The sequence below is a fragment of the Simochromis diagramma genome, unplaced genomic scaffold, assembly GCF_900408965.1.
Source record: "Simochromis diagramma unplaced genomic scaffold, fSimDia1.1 OVJJ01000413.1, whole genome shotgun sequence".
NCBI lineage: Eukaryota > Metazoa > Chordata > Actinopteri > Cichliformes > Cichlidae > Simochromis > Simochromis diagramma.
The window spans coordinates 3,899,304-3,920,534 of NW_024386948.1; the positions used below are offsets into that span (position 1 = coordinate 3,899,304).

The following is a 21,231-nucleotide window of genomic DNA, read 5'->3' on the forward strand; positions in this document are numbered from 1 at the left end:
CATGTCCCACTGGGAGGAGGCCCCGGGGCAGACCCAGGACACGCTGGAGAGATTATATCTCTCAGCTGGCCTGGGAACGCCTTGGTGTTCCCCCGGATGAGCTAGAGGAGGTGGCGAGGTCTGGGCTTCTCTGCTTAGGCTGCTGCCCCCGCAACCCGGCCCCGGATAAAGCGGAAGAAGATGGATGAAATATAATTTTTCAAATATGTCTATGAAATCAGTACCAAATGTGTGTAAATGTGCAATTAAATACTTTATTGAGTAAACTCGGATAATAAAACAAACAGCTCTCCTAAACTAGACAAGAACATTAAGTAAAACGAAATCAAACACTGGTTAGACAGGGGTAAAAACAAACAAACAAACAAACAAACAAACAAAAAACTGAATATAAATCCTTTTCACATTTAAACTTGGATAAATCCACAACATTATCGAACCTTTATTTAACAGCATGTACATCCTCTTTTATACTTTAGAATCTAACACATAAAACAAACACAAAAAGGCAACCTTTAATTGAGAGGCCCCAAATGCAGATGCCTGTATACGGGACTTAACAAAAGCAAGCCATTTATAGAGGTTGCACAAAATACAAAACAAAAGGCAAACGTAGACTAAGACTTTGCCTGCAGGAAACATAACCTGGAAAGTACTAGCATGGAGAAAGAACCTACGTTCCAGCACCAGACAAGGGCAGATTTGGCCAGTATATACACAGCGAGGGTGATCAGGGAGGTGAAGACAGCTGGGAACACAGGAAGGAAAAAAAACAGGAGTAACAAGACAGGAAGCAAAACAACAATTTAAAACGATACTTTGAGGAGACATTTTTCTTCAGATGTTGATTAGCAAAGTCTTTAGAAATGTATAAACAAAATATTAAATAGACACTATGCAAAGAAGCCAAATTTTAGGAAGTAAATCATCTCTAAGAATCAGAAAGTCTGAAAGTCTGTTGTTTAGGTGTTAGCATAGACAATACATACATGACTAAAAGTGCTGGATCACATGCATCACATCAAAGCTACAGCACAATTTTCCCCTTTTAGTTTTTGCCCCTACATATAAAAAGACATAAATACTATAAAGGAAGCTTCAGAATCACTTTCCTATTGGGGGGGATGTTGAGCAGGATTCACAAACTTGGATGTCCCCCATTATCTTGTATGATGTTTAAAGCTTAAGGGGCAGCTTTAGTCTCTTTCACACTGTTGGTCAGAGTTTTCCCATTCTGATCTGCAATAACTGATGTAATCAGCAAACAAAAAAAAAAGTAAAACAACAGAAAAATGGATAATACAGGTTAAAAAACACAATACAATATTATGCTATGGTGTAAATCTAAAAAGTCCAATAAGTAACTATTACTGTAATGTAGCCAAATAAATTCACATTTGCACTGTTTAATTTTGTAATATTGCATTTATGTGTATGTACTTTATGTTATTATTGCACCGTGAATCATGTCAAAACTTGTAATAGACCTGCTGGTGCACAGTGTCCATTTCACGCTTTCCCTTTCCAAACCATGAAAAAGACACACATGCAGAAGTTGCAGTAAGTTGCATGCTGTAGTAACCGCAGAGTGAGATATTTTATTTCAAGCTAACATGACAATAATCAAGTGAAAGTGTTCAAATGGACATTATTAACACATTTACATCTATATACATAGATGCCACCTAGCTGAAATGTACTCTATGTTTTTTTGTTCAATCCTGACTTCTTGGCTTAATATGTTATCTCGCCCTGCTGGTAATGCAACTTCTACATGTGTGTACATTTCACATTTTGGAGAGGCAAAGCATGAAACAAATAGTAACTAGTAGTGAATGTTTGCAGAGCATTTTACTTCATTGCAATGTTACTGTTATGTTATCTTACCTGTGTCTGCAGTTTTATTCTGAATGCCAAAGGCCACAGGACCTCTGATAGTAAATCCAAGGTAGAAGGTAACTTGACGTTTTTTCCAACAGCTGTTTTGCAGATTGGCATTGATCTTAGTCTCTTTACCACCTACTCCTGTATATACTCCGTAGTCTCTTACTACTCCATCAAGTCTAAGAAGGAGCTCTTGGACATCAGGACTTCTGAAGATTTCTTCTTTCTTCCAGTTATCGCTCCAACCTGGTTTTGCTTTCAGATGATTTTCAATAATTGTTCTGTGAACAATTCTTTTCACACCTTCACCTTTTCCAATGAAAAACACAGGAAGAAGATACCTGGCACGAAAGTACTTCTTATATGCATTTTCGTAAGTGTTCTGCATTTGCTGAATTATTTGACTGATGTCATAAACACACTGGCCTTCATTTTCAGGCCAGTACAAGAGAAGGGTGAACATGTGCAGCTCAGGTGGGTCTGTGTCACTTGGGGGCATTTTCCGTCTAAATAGTGTGAGGATGTTGTTGACTAGAGTTGTCTCTGAATCTGCACTTGGACGCATTTCTCTACACTTTGTAGATATGTATTCGAGCTCTGATTGAGTGTATTGTTTGATAAGAAATGACAGCACTTCCACAGACTGGTCATCTAGGTTTCCCTCCTGAAACATCTGGATGAGTTGTTTTGCAGTTGTGTTGTCAACATACTTCTGGTAGCACTCTGAGGTATCTTCAGATATATATTCAGGATCATCTTTCTCCGTGTTAGGCTTTGAGTAAGTCAGATATTGTTCCAAAAAAATGCATTTTCTTTCAACTTTATCTCTGAGGCTTTCTAGTAGTTCAATGAATCCGAGGAGTTTGTAGCCTCTAAGCGATTTCAGGAAAGAGGTCGCCAATACTTTTTTTGTGAGAACCTTTTCCCAGGTTTCATGTTGACTAACAAGTTTGTCATATAGAGTATTGCAGACCTGCAGGTAACCAAAAAGCCCTCTTGAATTAAAAAGTCTTGAAACATTCCTCTTGCCATGTTCTTTCATGTCTGGTCCATCTTCATCCTCAGCTAATCTTTCTTCATCTTCAAAAGCTTTAATCGCCTTTTGAGCCATTTGCAAAATTTCTCTTGTTTTGGCAGAAACGTTTTGCTTCATTAGGCGGTTTTTATGGACTTGGCCAAGTGTGTCAGCAACAAATGAATTTTGAGGATCTCTTTTTAGTGCTTCGACTGCCCACATTTCTGCCCGATTGTAGTCTTTTAGTTCTATATAATAAAAACGAGCAAGAGCTTGTGGAAAAAATGGATTTTGATCAACTGTATTTGAGGCCTTCTCTAAAACTGTTGCACACTGACATTTCCCCTCCATCGTATGAATGTCTAGAATTAGTCTAGAAAACTTTTCCTGTTTCATTTCTGTGCTGTTGACTTGGTCCTCTTCTTTTTTAATTTCTCTTTTGGTTAGCATGTCTTTGACAAAACCAAACAACCACGGAGGAATCTCATATCTGCAAAAACTGTTCAAGAAGTTTCTTGTTGTGTCACTTCTGGTCACACCTGTCTTTGCCAACAGTTCAGTACAACGTTGTGCTATCATAGTGTGAGCCATGCGGACCTTTTTCTCAGCTCTTCCATCTTCTTGGAATGTGATGATGAGATGACTGAAAGGCTGCATTTGATCCTCCAGTGAAAGGTCATCATACTTGTCTTGTCTGAGGAAGTCCAGGCACTGAGACTCCAGGAGATATGACCCTGGTACGTAGGCGTTCAGCAGACACAGGAAGGCAGCAAGCTTCAGTGACTGGTTTGTTTTTTTGCTTTTTTCTAATGCAGCACATGCCTCCCTGACGTAGTCCTGAGAGAAATTACTTTGCATTATGTTAAAGCCATGAAATTGTTCACATTTATCTTTGTGCCTCTTTTGAAGCTCTTCCTTCTTCTTATCAAATTTTTTCTTCTCATTGTCTGAGAGTGTGTTCTTTAGGACAACGTGGTCACTCTGTTGAGGTGCATTGTTTCTCACACAGCTGAGGAAAATGACTAGAGGCATATGAGTAACTATCTTCTGCTCAGCAACTATCCTCATAATGCTGACTTCGAGATCTTCCAGAATCGACTCATTGTTCAGCAACAACAACACAGTTCTCTGGTGGTTTTGACTGCCTGCTGTGAAAAGTTGGACAACCTCCATTGCAACTTTTGTAATATCTGAGGTGGAGCCAGTTAAAACAGCACACCTGAAGGTTTTTCTCAAGTCCCACAACACCTGCATGGCCATTGTAGTCCCCCCACATCCTGGTTGGTGTGACAGTTTTACAGTTGATATCCCTGGAAATTTTCTATTTTTCTTAATTTGTTCCCTGAGTTCTTCATATCCATCTCTTTTGATAAAAGTAGTCCCAGTCTTTAGGGACTCTGCCTGTTCACTGATGTAGAAATTTAACCACTCAGGTGGGGCCCCTCTGTAAAAGTTTTCCTCAGCCTTTTTTGTGCATTCCAGGAGATCTTCATCTGAATATTTTCCTTCAAACTGATCTGCATGGAGAATATCCAACAATGGGAGGCTTCCCATATGCAATTCCCCTTCCTTAGTGGACCATGCTGGTCCATTTGCCATCTTTAGCTTTAAGTGTCCTGCAGCATAATAAACGTGTGAAAAGATTTTTAGTCTGAACTGTTCTCTGAGGCTAAATGGCAGTAGCACACACACATTTGAAATGTACATTACTAAGGGTTAGGATTTTACATTCATCAAATTATACCTACTGTGTTAGTTTTATCCTTGATTGTTATTATTCACTAGCTGGGCCCATGTCCTCATTTTAGGTTTGACAGCGTTTTAGTAGGTAAAAGTGAATGCTTTGACATGAATTGAGCTGCGGTTTGGGGGAGGACTTGAAGGGGACTGGCGATGGCTCCCGGGCTGGGCAAATCCCCATGTACTAAATAGAAGTGAAGAAGTTAAAGAATGGAGAACAAGGGATCAGCTTGCAGTACTGGGGGGTACCTATATAGAGGAGCGTGTTTGGAGGCGTGGTCCTGCTCCTGAAATTCCGATACATAATCTCCAATTACTGGTTTTAACCCTTTAAACGCTGACCTAATTTAGCCTTTAAACCAGGGGTAGGCAACTCCAGGCCTCAAGGGCCGGTGTCCTGCAGGTTTTAGATGTGTCCTTGATATAACACAGCTGTCTTGAAGTTCCTCAACATGTCTTGAAGTTCTCCAGAGGCCTGGTAATGAACTAATCATGTGATTCAGGTGTGTTGACTCAGGGTGAGATCTAAAACCTGCAGGGACACCGGCCCTCGTGGACACGGATTGGGGACCCCTGGTTTAAACCCTAACCCATCACCAGTGACGGTTAGCATTTTTAGCAAGGGTAGGAAACTCCAGGCCTCGAGGGCCGGTGTCCCTGCAGGTTTTAGATCTCACCCTGAGTCAACACACCTGAATCACATGATTAGTTCATTACCAGGCGTCTGGAGAACTTCAAGACATGTTGAGGAGGTCATTAAGCCATTTAAATCAGCTGTGTTATATCAAGGACACATCTAAAACCTGCAGGGACACTGGCCCTCATGGACTGGGATTGGGGACCCCTGGTTTAATGGGTTAATTAAAATTTGGCATGTAGTAAGTGTTTTAGAAAATAAAGCAGACTTGGAGATAAATACTTCTACATCAAACTTGTAATTCTGACCCCTAAAGTTATCTTCATCCACTAAATATATTTTATGTATTGTACTTTTACAAGCCCTTGGAATCTTCTAAAACCTGGAATCATTATGTCCAAGCAGTTTTTCCCAGGTCTAACCACAGATTGACTGTAGGGTCGTTCCATCTCATATCATCAAATCTTTACAAAAAAAATCTGCTCAAGCATCTTCAACTTTTTTAAACATGTATATAATGATTGGTGTGAAATTTTACATTCATACATAAAATACTTTTCAATATATATTTTTCTGAGAAAAACAAATCTGATCAATTTTCATACCAAACTCTGAGACTGTTGAGCAGAAAGTCTGTGTTGATTTAAGATGTAATCACTGCTGTTGTATATGTAGCACTTTTTGTGTCAGGACAGAGATTTACAAGTGTAACTTCTCAAAAACTTATATTTGGAGATCCATAAAGATTTCTCTTACCTTGTGTTCTACTTGATGCAAATGTGTTTGATGTCCTCTCATATCTTACATGTATTAGTGACTAGTGACTTTTGTGCTGGAGTTATATATAGTATACAGCCACTTGTCACACCCAGGTAGGTGTGGGAGTAGATACTCAGCACACACTGACCAGGTGAGGTAGTAGTAAGATATGTTCAAAATGTTTGAAGGAATCATTAGGACTTTATATTTACTTGTTTCTGAGAAAAAGGCAGATTGGAATAAAGCCTATTAAAGATATTCAGATGGAAAATCTAGAGGAAGCTATAAATGAAAGATCAGGGAAAATGTAAAAAAAATGTCTTCAATGTTTTAAGGTTATTGTTTTCTTACTTTGACGCAGCAGTATTATTGTGCGACAAAGATTGAACATTTCCAGGAAAAGCGTGGGGGTGAGATCAACAGAAATGTTACTGACAAGAGGCCATGCAACTGTAAACTTTGTAACACTGTCAACAGTTTCTTTCATATTCTAACATGCTTTGTTTCCTTCATTTCTTTCTTCTTTCATTTCATTTCTTTCAAAGGCATTTTAAGTTTCCTTTTTCTGATAATGAAACGTACCACTGCAATGTTTTCTGTTCTTACTATCTGACTGTCAAATGTTACCAGTGTTTTTTAGGTTATGACATAGTCATGCTGACATTGGAGTGCGGTGTAATGCACTTTTAAGGTTGCAGATGTGCATATAATGCTTAATAAGGACATTTTTAGGATCTTGTGGTTATTACAACTAAATGACAGGGCTCCACGAAATGTAACCTTGATCACAATTTTGGCTTCCCACGATTAAATTAACACAATCTTGAAAATGATCTGTTATTTAAAAAACAAAGCAAAAGCAGATTAAGTACTCCCTAAACGATGCTTGATCACAAGCTTTCATGTACCACACACGCACAGCTGTTCATTGCATCACACAGCTTGAAGTTTCCTCGACTTGTCAGTACAAGTAACACTGCCAAAAATCAGAACAACAAAAAACAAAATGTCTGGCACAACGTGTGGAAATGCTTGATTTTTAAATAATGTGTGTCTGTGCCAGAGAACTAAACTGACAATTTTTTCAACCAGCTGAAAAGGGGAAATGTAGAAGGATCCCACAGCTGTCGAGTACTTTTCTACGAGTTTAGTCCCATCTGTCATGTAGATGAATGGAGTTAAAGAGCTTATATTTTGCTTCTATTAAATGTGTTTTTTCTTCTAAGTGATGAATAAGCAGGAGCAGTTTTACTTTTGCCACTGAAAGAATAAAGTTATATATGAAGAAAACAAAGGAAATGTTTTATTTATGTTCTAGTCCTGCCATGGTGCAAGAGAGCCTGCTTATGCAGTTCAACAGCCCGACCACGTTCACAACGTGAACCACGTTTTATTTTGCCTTTGCCATCAGAACATCATTACAATCTGGCTGCCTGACAGAAAATGACAATGAATCCACATTTTTGCACAGATTTGACCTTTTAAAGGTCCTAAACTTTTGATCAGCTGTAAAACAGCCTGTTTCAGTTTAAGTGTTGTTTTTAATAAATTGCATGCTCAAGACCATTTTTCAAGTGGTCTTCAACTTTTGAGCCGGACTGTGTTTTGATGTGTAATTTTAGTACAGTGAAAAAGTGACACAATTTTAGTTCAGTCTCATTTAAATTGTGACAAAACACCAAATCCTTATATTTGTCTAAATATCCATGATATTATGCTGGAGTGAGTCCAAAATAAATCATGAATCCAGAAATACTTCTTGCCTAAATTAACAAAAAAAAATGTTATTGCATGAGTTCTACATCCAGGCTGACTCAACATGTTGTGTAAGTGTGCTAAAACATGTTGTTAATGTTGCAACTAAAATGGTTAATTCCTCAGGACAAGTGCGCTCAATCACATCTCTTCACTTCAGGCTCAAACTAAATTTAACCATGTGCACAATAACAGGCGTAACTCGTAATCTGATCTATTTAAGAGCAACAATTGTTGACAAACATAATGAGGTGGATCAACTATGAAACAACCACACCTGCCACATTATTTAAGAACTGTGTGCTTTACAAAAATAAGAGGCCATATGAATGTTAGACAAAACATCCCACTGACTGACTCAAAAGACAGTAACACACAGTTACTGAACAGAATAAGATTTTTTTTAAGTGCTGGAAACAAGTAAACACTTGTCTACTGTGCATGTTCTTTCATGCTAACTCTATTTAGAATGCTTTCATATGTATTATTATCATTATAAGAATACATATTATCATTATGAAAGCAAAATCAAAGCCATAGGACGCCATTCTTATGGCGCCATAGCTGCTATACGCTAAGACTGATATGATTAATATTAAAAATGTTTCAAAGATGCCTCTATTGCCTGCTACAGCAAAACATACATGCTTAGAAATGAACTTTGATCATTTCAAACATCACCAGAAATTCCTTATCGTCAAACACGTCATGACACATGGGTCCTCCACACCAGCAGTTTGTAACTAAATCCAGTTGGGACTTTTTGTGTGCATGAGAATATTGGTCTCAATGAAAAGTACTTTTGTATTTTATATTTTTGCTGTGCACCTCTAGAAAAATGCAATCACATGAAGTACAGAAGCAAAACACAACATTTCATCCAACTCAGCCTCCCTTTGACAGTTCAAAGACACAAAACAAACAACATTGCTGCACGTCATCTCATCTCACATTCAGCATTCCTACATTTGCAACATTCTCGTTGTCGTCAGCGGCATCTCAACATCGCATTCTTCTGCAAGACCCGCCACATTCCACTGTTGTAACTCATCATTTCATGGCCCTGTATCACTCCACAAAGCATCTAATAACAATTAATCTTAACCTTAGACACTTAAATTATGTCTAAGGTATTACGTTTGTATATTAACACATATAAAGCAAATGAAACTGATATAAAAACATTCTGAACACATGAATGTAGCATAAATCATCTAACTCATTATGAGATCATTTAATTGATAACTTTTTAGATTTTTTCTAGAAATGTTTATTAATTCTTAAATTTAGATCATTTATTATAAAAACAACACAGGAGGAATGACTGCACCAGTTGGGAATAACCAGCACAGCACAGAGGTACTGGAGTTACATTCATATTTTATTTAGGATTGACCGATATTTCCACTACATAATTAAACTAATGAAGAAGTTAATGTCATAAAAATGTATTTATTTAGTTTCTCACATATGGGGCTTACAATACAGTATTGATCACATTTGTGTGGTGACGTTACAGTCACTTAAAGCCTGTTTATTCTGCTTTCATTGGTTTGTGTTTGCACAATGGGTCCAGACTGTCTGTAATATACAAGACTTTTTTTTTGCACTTTGTGAATATAGTGCCTCATAAGGAGCATGCAACCCAATGTCACTGCAAAGTGTGTAATAGGCCAGCTGGTCTATTGTGTGGATGTCATGCTTTGCCTCGCCTATGCATGCTTAAGCTACAGTACTTTGCAGAACCAGCAGAGGTTAAAAATGTATTTAAAGCATCACGAAAACAGTCAGGGGAAACTTAAACTTAAAGAAACATTACGAACACATTTACACGTAAATACATATCAGTCATTTAGCTTAATCATAATGTGACATAGAAGGAGCCTGGAGTGTACTTATACCATCCTTTCTCAGAAGTGTCTTGTTAGCTTTAAATAAATTACAGACCTCTGCTGGTACACGTGTCAATTTCACGCCTGGGTGAGGCAAAGCGCGACATCCACTCAATGGACCAGCGGCTCTGTCGGGTTAGAGAATGTTTCACATATGATATTAATGTAGTGTTTTTTGATGTAGGCTCTAGAGGGCAGGATGTGACCACATTTACAGTGAACCAATAACAGCACCTTCTTTAAGGCTGTTTATTTCTTCTTTTGAAAACAACAGGTTTATTTTGTTATTTTTATTTTGATCGGTGTAACTGATGCAGGTGTAATGTTCACAGCTGTGAGCGCAGTGGCAAAACTGTCTTTTTTCACACAGTCGTCTGGGAGTTGAGCTCCACATATTTCTGGTCTTCAGTAATAATGAAGCTCAAGTGTAACTTGAGTAAGGAACATCTGTAATCACTCATCGGCCTGCAAACTCAGTGCTGACATCATTACTCTGGTCCAATCATTTTCCTGCCTGTCTTCTGTTCTCTGTGTTTGAAATCTTAGTGCTTTTCCATTATTCTGTCTTTCAGACTTCCATTGATGCCACCCACCTCCTCCTCATCTTTATCTTCACTACCACCAGCATCTAGACTCCAGGGGGTAATCCTCACTCCTCCCACTGCTGGGATCTCATTCTGCTATGATGGGTCACTGATGTCTAATTGCCAAATAGCCTAAATGAATTCTATAGCTCGATGAATCACGCTCACTTCTTCTGCATGAACTGTCCATGACCACCAAAAGTGGAAATTACTAATGTAGCATTTGTCTCCTTATAGACAGCAAATTTCTATTCAGACACATCCCTGGAAGCGTTACGGTAAGTGTCGACAGCAGATGGGCACTAAAAAAAATAATTCAGGCCAAGAGTTTGATTCCTATTTAGTCTGCTCTGTTTATACAAATCATCAGGCTAAGTAGGCAAATTCCAGTTGCTTGTTATGCTGTCATATATCACATTTTCACTTAAGTATCACTATGGACAAAATATTTATGAAATTATGTTGGTCTGATATTTACTTCAGAAGGATTTCTCTTTCATTTTTAGACAAATTAATTAAGAGCAGTGGCAGCTGGGTGGGCGGTCTAACAAATGAATTATAAAGTTCACACTACTAGCAGCAGCATCATATCCTCGATACCACATTACAACCAAAAGACCTTATCGTAGCAATACCAACAAAACTACATAAGGGAATACCCAGAATGCCAGTCACACACACTCTCACACAGATTTTGACTAGTTGTTGCTGTACACATTAGCCTTTTTTGATTGGTTGTTGTTGTTGTTTTTACAGAGACAAAATATGCAAGAATGATAGCTGATGATCAGAATGGGGCAGGTTCTGTGTGTTTATAGCAGATAGAAACATTTAGCCAGGATGAACTGCAGGTTTGTAAAAGTTGTTTTTCTCCCTCTAAAAGGAGGAATAAAAATTAATTTAGATGTGTTTTACATGAAGGCGCTGACGTAGTTATCAAAAACGTTAAACTGTCAAAGCCACAGTAATGATGGTAGGCGATCAAGTTTTAAACCTTGATATATTTCAGACATTGGTCACTAGGTGGCAGCAGAGTTCCTCTGCATTGCCTCAGTGTGTAAGATGAAAACTTAAAAAAAATCCCACTCTTGTTCTCTTGAATGAGCTTTTTTATGACATTTCACTCCTCAGAAAGTCATCATCATAAGTTAAGAGAACAAACAGCCCTGGTATTTTTCTGTTTACAAATAGAGATGAAGAAGAAAGCGCTCTGAAAATGTAAGTGCTTCTAAACAAATGTGAAAAGATTCATGGATACAGATAACCTGCCCAGTTCTCATCTGACCAGTATATTACAGCAAGTTTGTTGTTTTTTGGGGGGTTTTTTTCCTTTGTAGTAGACTGAAAATTTAGCTTTAATACTCTTTAATGCTTCCCACGTACAGCTATGCTTTACCAAGAAAGAGCACAGAGGTCATGCTGATGCAGGAGCAAGGCACCAAGACGTACGTCGATGCTGTCCTCAAGACTCACCACCGAGTCGTTCAGGTAAGACCTGGCTTGTTGTGTTTTTTGGGGTTTTGTTTGTGCTTTCAGCTCAAACTGCAGGTGCTGCAGGTGTACTGAGAGGTTTTAAAGACCTAACTGTTAACAGTGTTATTACTTTTTGTCCAGCTGAGCACTCTGAACGCCACGCTGTGTCCCGTGTGAGTAAGCTGTTGCATGTTCATCTTTTAGTCCATAACTGTTGGAGAACATTAGAAGTGCTCACTATAACAAACCAGACTCCATCTTACTCTTAAAAGCAATGTGCATGTGTAGTTTTTGGTCATATCATAATTTTTACTACTAATCCACTTCTCTCCCTCTGAACCTCTCAGCACACCGAAGCTGATTTCCAAGCACGGTTCAAGGCGCGTCCGGAGCTGGAGGGGCTCATCGCTCAGATGAACCAATAACCTTCACCGAGTATCAACACTACAGTACTTGTACGACAACTAATTTATAGCGCATTGCTCATTCCTCAATAACATCCCGTAAAAACTGATTTTCTGCTTTAAGAAAAACAAACGTGTACACATTTCTATTTGTCTTATTGGGGGAAATAAAACCATACTCACTTTTTTTCCAGCTCAAAACTGTTTTTTTATTATTTAATGTACAAATTATTCTGCTTCATTGAAAAGTTTGAACACCAAACATAGGCACGATATCATTTTTCACTTTTAATTAAAACAAACTAGTTATAATAAAATGTGAGTTATTATAATTAAGTGTGTTTATTTAAATATTTTCTCATCTTCTGCATAAAGATTAACTTCCATTTCCCATCTTGTAGAAAACATAAAACACATAAAATTACAAAGACAAAAAAAAGGTAAAATATTATTTAAAAAAGGCATTTTTTAAATTTTTGAAAAAAGAAAAAAACAATTATTTGGTTGCGAAAACAAGATTCTGCAATGTTCATAGGTTTATATACCTTAAACAATAGATTTAACCCTTAATTTTTATGCCACTAACTAGATAAGATTAGGTTTAATCATTCTTTCACATCATATTCTTGCACAGGAGGTACGGAAAGGCCGCATGTTAATCAAATGTACAGATCGGCTCCATTTTCTAAGCAGTCATTACGGTCATGTTCTTTCACTGAGATCCTTCAAGCTCATACATGAGAAACCTCAGACTGCATCCCTCTCAGGATTTTATAGACATCTCTGCTCTGTTGTGTCAGCGTCACAGACTAAACAATCTCTCTCATTTGGTCTCATGTTGCATTTGAACTTCTCTCAGCACCATGTTTGTCCTCAGAGATCACATCCTTTTCCTGAAGCTCGTCTACAACAGCTGCTGCCTCACTCGCTCTGCCAATCAGAGCTGTCCAATGGCAAACCAGGAAATCCTGAGCGGAGGAAGTTGGTGAAAATTAAAAAAAAAAAAAAAGTCTAGTATTCAGATCATCACTGTTGAATACTAGACAGTGATGATCTATATTAGGATTATAGTTGTGAGAAAAGAAGTAAATCCTTTTTTTCAGTTCTAAGGTTTTACTTACCAGAATATAATAAATATCACTTTGTCCTTATCAGGTTGTAAAAGATCAACTCACTCATTTTTTAATGAAAATTATGGCAAAACGCTGAAAAACTAAATAGACTTTAATGCTTCCATTAATACAGAGGGTAAATAGCAGCCTGGTGCTGCAAACTAAACAAAGCTACGAAGCTGCTCTCTTTTCTTTTACAAGAAATCACCACAGCTGACAGATTTCCAGGGAAGAAAGTAGTAATAATTTTAAAGAAACAAGTGTTGATGCCCAACAGTCTGGTGAGAATTATTATTCACAAAAAGAAAACATTCAAGGACGGCTTCCAGTGTTCACACGAGTCACCATCCCAGTAAATGTCAGACCGTGCAATGCTCAGGGAAGCTACAAAAACCCCAAAAGACCCTAAAGGCCTCAATTAGCATGTTATATGAAGAAGAAAGTCTCTTCACATGTTCTCTTCTCGTTTTGCAGCCACAGGAACTAAACACTCCGCAGTCATTGAGTTGAACTTCTCGGTATACCAAAGTTTTCAAGAGAAAAATGCAAGGGCATCTGCTGACAGATAAAGCTTGGCTGAATTTAAATCATGCAGCAGGACAATGATCCCAAGCACAGGAGAATGGAGCAGTCAAAGTACAGACCTCAACCGGACTGAAATGCTTTTTCAGACAGCTGTGTGTAAATGAATGACAGCAAAGTTCAATGAACTGAAGCGGTGCTGTAAAGAAGTGTGAACCAAAATACCTCCACAATGATGTGAGAGACTGATAAAGTAACACTGATTGCTTCTTATTGTTGCTAAATGTGGTTTTACAAGCCACTAAATCTTGTGTTGTGCTTCGTTTTTCACACACTACTTCTGCACTTTGGCCTAGTTTTGTTAAATGAATAAATATAAACACATTCCTCATCTCAGGTTTGTATTTAGATTCTTTCAGAATCCGATTAGAACCAGATGTTTTTTCCCCTTCAAATTATGGCTGGATAAGTAAAACCTTAGAATAAAAAAAAAATGGTGTACCTTCTTTTTCATGACTATTTTTTTAAAGGGATCTACTTTGATAACAATAATAATCTAATAATAATGGATTAAAACGAACCTCTTACCCTGTTCTTGGTGAATGCTTGAGTTTAATAGTCATCTGGAATAAAAGGGTTCACATTGGTCAGATGGTGGCTGTTTATAGTTTAGATGAGCTGCGTTAGGGTAACAACATATAAAACACTAACCTGTTCCGATAGTGCACGTCCACACGGTGTCCTTTTCCTTTCCTCCCCTGCGCTCAACTTCAAGTTTCAGTTTCAAGTTTCCGAAGTCGCTTTTTTCATTTCCAATGACCACCTCAAAGAAATTAGTGTCGCTCCACTCCAACATGAACTGCTGTTTCTGTAGACAAAACATTTTATGGAAAGTTGAGGATTTTTGCTGTTTCCATGTTATGGTGCAATGAACAGAAGTGCAGCTTAGTCCAAACCTCAGGGCAGATTTCTGCTGTGTCCCAGTCTGTTGAGAGGTAGAAATAACTCTCCAGCTGTACAGGGTCAACAGGACTTGTCTTTCGGATTTTTCTGAATCCGTCAGATTTCTCCTTCTTCTCCACTTCCTGAAACATGGAAAAATGGACCATTCTCCACATACAAGTAATGGTTGGAAATCTTTGGGAATCGTGTTCACATCTATTCATGTCTTTAATGAAAATATGTGTTTGTGTTTATATCAAGATGAGAACATTGATTTGCACTACTGCAATCCATGTAACTGAAAAGGGAAAATGGCAAGAAAACACAAGTAACAACTACAAAGTTAAAAAAAGCTCGAAGCTGTTCAAAACAGAGCTTTTGAAAGAATGATTAAATTACATTAGCATAAAGATGGCTGTAAGTTCTTAACTTTTAATGCAGTTTTCTCTGCCTGAAAGTCAGTAATGTTGTCAGTTGGGTTGTCAAAACATTTAGAGACCAAACTCTATTAATTTGCTGCCTTGTAGTGTCACTGTGTTTTTGTATTTATCAATGAGAGCATTTTATTTCTCTGTGTTATTATATATATCACCTTGATGATATTTTTCCTCACTTCTACTTCATATTGTTGCTCCAGTATGTGGCATTGTATTACCTGTTGTATTAGAGGATCATGTGGGACCAGGTAAACGTGCAGAGTGAGGCCAGATGTGATTTGCATGTATATCAAGACATCAGCAAAAACTTTTAGATATAGGCCCAGTTTCTTTAGGATCATGGCTCCTCTTAGAGAGAACTCCGGCTTGTTTAACTTCACATGGGATGATGTCATTTCAGACACTTGCTCCAAATAATCTCCACTGCTGTCCACATGCAGAACTCGAAATATGTCTGACATTGCTGCAACTTCACCTGCAAAGCACAAACAGTCATGTGTGCATAAATATCTTTATTACTGTAATAAAACAATCATATGTGTTTTACGACTGCTCACCTGTACAGATCCAGTGCGGCAGACGGACTTCCTCTAGCTTCCCATCTGTGACTTTGATGTCCATTAGGGGTCCTGCTGGTATGTAGTCCATGCATACAGGTTTCCTCATGAATCGCTCCCATGAGCTAAACTGGTATCTGAAGCTGACGGTTTCCTTACAAACCCACCGCATGGCAGACTCGCTGCATTCATATTTGCCACTTTCAGACTGCAGGCTGAATTTGACAATAGACAAGACAAAATGCTCTGTTATGCTCTGTTCACATGCACAAACAGAAACAGCAAAACTGCAAAGCAAATAACATAAAATGGCACTTGTAATGAATTACTTTATGTTCTGTCTTATAGTTATCGATAACCTTCACCTGTAAGTATGAACCTCCTCCATTATCTCAACTTCAGGTTTCAGCTTAGTCCACTGACTGGAGTCCTGTTGTACAAGATATTTTTTTCATTATATTTTAACAATATAATTATACATTTACATTATGACTTTAGAATTTTTATGTGACATACAATATATGAGAAACAAACAAAATCCCAGAGAAGTAGAAACTTACTGTTTCATTGTCAAACGTCTTCAGAAGTCTCTCTGATGGTTCTTGTAAAGCAAAGTTAAATTTTAAAGAGCTGGCCAACAAAATATCATTCAGACACATTGTTTTTTTCCCCTTTACCACAAGTGCTATCATGTGTGAGATTTCTACATAAGAAAATTACATTAAGTACATATAAGATATCTATTTTCTATTGTTAGAATCTTTAAGTGTAACAATAAAACCAGTTTAGTACAGGGAAAACTTTGTACGCAGCACTAACTCACTTTGATAATGGCAGTACAAAATGTGTATTATTAAAACATATGACATTTGTTAAAGATGAGGACATTAGTAACTTAATTCTCTTACCCTCAGCTCTGTGAACGTTGTAAGCAACAGGACCTCCGATTGTAAATCCAAGATAAAAGAACACATGGCCTTTTTTCCAGAGGCTGTCTTTTCGGTTGGCATCTAACTCGATCTCTGTGTCACCAAATGTTGCATACAGCCTGTAATCTTGCACTATACCTTCAATTCTGAGGAGTTTGCCTTGGACTGTCGGATCAGTGAAAATATCGTCGTTCCTCCAGTTTGTTTTTGGGTCTTCCAGTGCATCTTGGGTCCACAAGATTTCAAGGTTGCGTCTGTGAACAAGTCTGTTCAGACCCTGACCCGGTCCAAGAAAAAATATGGGTCGAAGGTACCTTGACCGAAAGAGTGACTTATATTCTTGTTCATAGGAATTCAGAATATTTTTGATTAAATGAGGGAGGTCAGAGGCCAATTTGTCTTCACCATCTGTAGGCCAACACAACAGCAGAGCTAACATGTGAAACTCGGGTTGCATCTCAGGAGCCAATGGCATTTTCTCTGTAAAGCTGCTTTGGTAGTCGGAGCTGGAGGGAGGTTCTTTCATATTTATCAGCATGATATTGGCCAGAACGTAGTTGAGTAAGGCATGTGTAGCAGAATGTTTGTGTTGGCAGATTTCTCTCCACCATACAGCAATGTCCTTGGTGTCTGATCTAGTGCATCTTTCAAGACATGAAAGTACTCCCGGAGAAGTGACAGCCAGTTTTTGTTTAAGTTTGTGGAAGGCTTTCTGGAGTTGATCATTTGGTTCTGCGTCTCCAACATACTTTTTGTAGCATTCTATTGTCTTTCTGGAAATGTAGGATGAATCGTCTCTTTTAACAACAGAATATGAATACGTTAAAAAAGTGTCAAAAAATTCAAATCTTTTCTCAACCAAATCTCTGAGGCTGTTTATTAGCTCCTTAAACCTGACAATGTTCCTATCTCCGGTGGATTTCAGGACAGAGTCCAGTGACACGGTTCTTGTGAGAACTTGCTTCCAAAGTTCATCATGTCTGATAAGATGGTCATACAACAGGCTGCAAACTTCTAGATAACCAAACAGCCCTCTGGTGTTTAAAGCACGCAAGACTTTTACATTCCCATCTCCTTGTTTACCCTTTGCATGTTCATTTTTAGCAAGTTTTTCTTCATCTTCAAAAGCTTCAATGGCTTTTTGGGCCAGTTGCAAAATTTCACTTGGTCTGGTATAAACGGGCATCTTCTTTAGGTGGCTCTTATGGACTTGGCCTAGTGTATCTGCAACAAATGAACTCCAAGGAGCCCTCCGCTTTGCTTCTTTTGCCCAGATTTCTGCATTGTAGTAGTCTTCTAGTTGAATATAATAAAAACGAGCAAGAGTCTGTGGAAAAAGTGAAACTTCATAAAACTTATTTGAGGCCATGATCAAAACTGACAGACTGTTGCCCTCATCTTCTCTCTTTGTAATATCTTGAATCAGTCTGGAAAACTTTTCTTTCCATTCTTTAATGCCATGAGTTGGGTCCTCTATTACCGTAATTTCTCTTTTATTTAGCATGTCTTTGATAAACCCAAGTAAATATGGAGGAACATAACTTCTGCAAAAACTGTTCAAGAAGTGTCTTGTTGTGTCACTTCTGGTCACACCCGCATTAGCCAACAGTTCAGTACAACACTGAGCTATCATATTGTGAGCCATGCGAACCTTTTTTTCAGATCTTTCACCTTGTTGGAAGGTGACGATCAGATGACTGAAAGGCTGCATTTGATCCTCCAGTGAAAGGTGACCAAACTTGTCTCTTCTGAGGAAGTCCAGGCACTGAGACTCCAGGAGATATGAACCTGGTACATAGGCGTTCAGCAGACACAGGAAGGCAGCAAGCTGCATCTTCAGTGGCTTATTTGTTCTTCTGATATGTTCTAATGTAGCACATGCGTTCCTGATGTAGGCTTGAGAGAAATTAGACTGCAGAATGTTAAAACCATGAAACTGCTTGCACCGATCACCAAATCTTCTGCCAAGCTCTTCTTTTTTCATATCAAAGTCTGCTTGCTCTCTGTCTGAGAGAGATTTTTTGAGAATAATAGATTTTCTCATTTTCCTCTTGAACTTTTGTTTCAGTTCATAAGAACGCGCCTTTTGGTGGATAATCCCGTCACTGCTTCTCACACAGTTCAGTAAAATTACCACAGGCAAATCAATTTCTATATCCTGTTCAGCAATCTCTTCCATAATCCTGTCCTGGAGGATGTCCAATATGAACTCATCATTTAGTAACAACAGTACCGTTTTCTGGTGGCCATGGCTACCTGCTGTAAAAAGGCTGACCACATCTTGCGCAACTTTTGTGATATCTAATGTTGAGCCTGTCAAAACAGCACATCTGAAGGTTTTCCTCAAGTCCCACAGCACCTGCATAGCCAGTGTGGTTCCCCCACATCCTTGTTGATGAAACAGTTTAATTGTTGATGTCCCAGGGCCTTTTCTTCTCAGGTGAATTTGTTCTTTAAGGGTTTCATATCCATCTCGTTTGATAAAAGGAGTTGCATTGCCATCTGACACTGCTTGTTCACTGATATAGAAGTTTAACCAGTTTGGTGGGGCCCCTCTGTAAAAGTTTTCCTCCACTTGCTCAGCGTGTTGAGGTTCAACAAACTCTCCTTCAAACTGATTGGCATGGAGGACATCCAAAAATGAGAAGGAATCACTGATTTTACTCCTTGCATCTGCTTCTCCACCTTCAGCAGTGGACAGGGCTGGTGTGTTTGCCATCTTCACACTTTCACTTTACTTCATGGTAATGAATGTAAAAACAAAACACAAACATTTTTTAGTCTTATGTCTTAGCTTAAACTATTTGTAAATTAAGCTCTTACATTCACTTTATGGAATGTGATATATTTAAATAGCCATTTCATTGCTGGTGGAGTACACACATATATAGCCTTCTCCATGTAAAGGACCAAACATTAACTTCAACAAAAACTTTCAGATCTTAACGGGATTTATCTTACCTCCTCTGAAATGTCGCGGACAGCTCTAGCGATCTGCTATCATGCCATGTGTTCAAGCACTGGGACCGTGGATGTGTACTGTAACCCAGGAGGTAGTAGACACACCCAAAGCAGGAAGAGATAATCCCTTACAGACATGGACACCTCTACACTTTTAACGTCAGAGCAGTTCTAAAACAATCCCAGGCGCATTTCCTTCTTGCTTAAAGTTTTTTTTTTTTTTAAAGGCAGGGGCTACACTTGACTCGTTCAGTCGATAAACAAGTCAAATATTGCACAATTAGAAGCCAAAGAGTGGAAATTTGCAAATTTATCCAGCACAAATAATAAAATAGGTGGTATATGTTAATTTTGTCCTATATTCAAACATTACGTGCACTTCTTCAAAGCGGTATTGTATTCATAAGTTCATTTGATAAGGAAACGTTCATCACAACAGGAAATAATGACGTTTCACTATGAACGCGTTCATGACGGAAGATTATTCTTTCCGTCACTAGTTCGCGCTTGTGGTTGAGTTAACCTGTTATTCAAGTTCATATAGAGATAAAGTTAAGTGTTACGAACGAGTACGATATAACGATATGATGATTTACAAACGTGTACAATGATTTGTGTGTAATGAGGACTCACAAGCGCGTGTTTCGATCGACCACGTAAAACCCTCCTACGCATGCGCATATCCAAGCCTGAATAAAGGGTTTCAAAACCGTTATGTGCTGCCGACGGGAAGCTCAATATTGACGTTTCGATAGCGTATTGAGTATCTACGGTCATTGGTATTGAGTCACCGAGGCACAGATGTTTCGAAACCCAGTTCCAAAGTGCGGTTGAAAACACCCAGGTCACGTGACCACGACAAACTCCGACGTTGTTGTGTGTTTCACGCCTGTTTCGACAGGTGGCGTACTTGCTGCTTCCAGCCAACGAGAGGCGCCAGGATATGAATCAGTGATGTTTTTGACATTAAAGCTTCTATTTTTTTGTGTGTGTAAAAACAAAAAATGTATCTGATTATTCTTATTCTTATTATTTGATGAGATATAAAATCATACGTAAACTCATTAAAATATCTCAATAAAAACTCATCTGCTTTCAGGGAGAAACACAAACATTTCTTTCATATTAATCAGCATGATATTGGCCTGAATGTAGCTGGGTAAGACATGTACAACAGAGTCTTTATGTTGACATAGTTCAATGTCCTTGGTGTCTGATTTAGTCCATCTTTCGAGACATGAAAGTACTCCCGGAGAAGTGACAGACAGGTTTTGTTTAAGTTTGTGGAAGGCTTTCTGGATGTGATCATTTGGCTTGGCACAACATACCTTTTGCAGACATTCTGATGTTTTTGTTTTTTTTGTGAAATGTAGGATGAATCATCTTTTTTCAAAACAAAATCTGAAACTGTCAAAAAAAATTCAAATTTTTTCATAACCATATCTCTGAGGCTGTTTACTAGCTCCATAAACATGAAAAGTTTCTCATCTCTGGGGGATTTCAGGACAGAGTCCAGTCACACGGTTTTGGTGAGAACTTTCTTCCAAAGTTCATTGTTGTTCATTGTCTGATAAAACGGTCATACCACAGGTAACCAAGCAGCACTTTCTTGTTTGCCTTTGACATGT

General features: G+C 38.3%; 2 protein-coding genes across 4 annotated transcripts; one reads left to right on the forward strand and one right to left on the reverse strand.

Moving 5' to 3' along the window:
• Positions 1-234: 234 nt before the first annotated feature.
• On the reverse strand, positions 235-20,444 carry LOC120737514 (sterile alpha motif domain-containing protein 9-like). 3 transcript variants are annotated; one of them, XR_005696756.1, is made up of 11 exons: positions 19,604-20,444; positions 16,622-19,379; positions 16,274-16,314; positions 16,079-16,143; positions 15,714-15,928; positions 15,375-15,631; positions 14,734-14,862; positions 14,489-14,645; positions 14,366-14,400; positions 1,888-4,515; positions 235-1,248 (listed from the first exon to the last, which is right to left on the reverse strand). XR_005696756.1 is itself a non-coding variant. In XM_040038271.1 (10 exons), the coding sequence occupies exons 2-9, from the start codon at positions 19,359-19,361 to the stop codon at positions 14,390-14,392; spliced, it is 3,615 nt and encodes a 1,204-aa protein (XP_039894205.1). In that variant the 5' UTR covers positions 19,362-19,379; positions 19,604-20,443; the 3' UTR covers positions 11,596-13,111; positions 14,366-14,389. The 3 variants fall into 3 exon arrangements, 1 of the variants encoding a protein (XP_039894205.1); XR_005696755.1 differs by lacking the exon at positions 235-1,248 and adding an exon at positions 6,033-13,111 and having other exon boundaries at positions 3,103-4,515; positions 14,359-14,400; XM_040038271.1 differs by lacking the exons at positions 235-1,248; positions 1,888-4,515 and adding an exon at positions 11,596-13,111 and having other exon boundaries at positions 19,604-20,443.
• Positions 11,604-12,164, forward strand: LOC120737538 (39S ribosomal protein L48, mitochondrial-like). The gene is made up of 2 exons (XM_040038310.1): positions 11,604-11,754; positions 12,087-12,164. Exons 1-2 carry the CDS (start codon positions 11,635-11,637, stop codon positions 12,162-12,164), a joined length of 198 nt encoding a protein of 65 aa, XP_039894244.1. The 5' UTR covers positions 11,604-11,634.
• Positions 20,445-21,231: the final 787 nt, after the last annotated feature.

What these genes read in the sequence shown, in the direction of transcription:
- LOC120737538 (XM_040038310.1), top strand. Translation starts at nt 11,635, where the DNA reads ATGCTTCCCACGTACAGCTATGCTTTACCAAGAAAGAGCACAGAGGTC. An exon ending in CTCACCACCGAGTCGTTCAG is followed by an intron (nt 11,755 to 12,086) that starts GTAAGACCTGGC and finishes TGAACCTCTCAG; the next exon opens with CACACCGAAGCTGATTTCCA.
- LOC120737514 (XM_040038271.1), bottom strand. Translation starts at nt 19,361, where the DNA reads ATGGCAAACACACCAGCCCTGTCCACTGCTGAAGGTGGAGAAGCAGAT. An exon ending in CAACGTTCACAGAGCTGAGG is followed by an intron (nt 16,315 to 16,621) that starts GTAAGAGAATTA and finishes TTGCTTTACAAG; the next exon opens with AACCATCAGAGAGACTTCTG. An exon ending in GAGGAGGTTCATACTTACAG is followed by an intron (nt 15,929 to 16,078) that starts GTGAAGGTTATC and finishes TGTCAAATTCAG; the next exon opens with CCTGCAGTCTGAAAGTGGCA.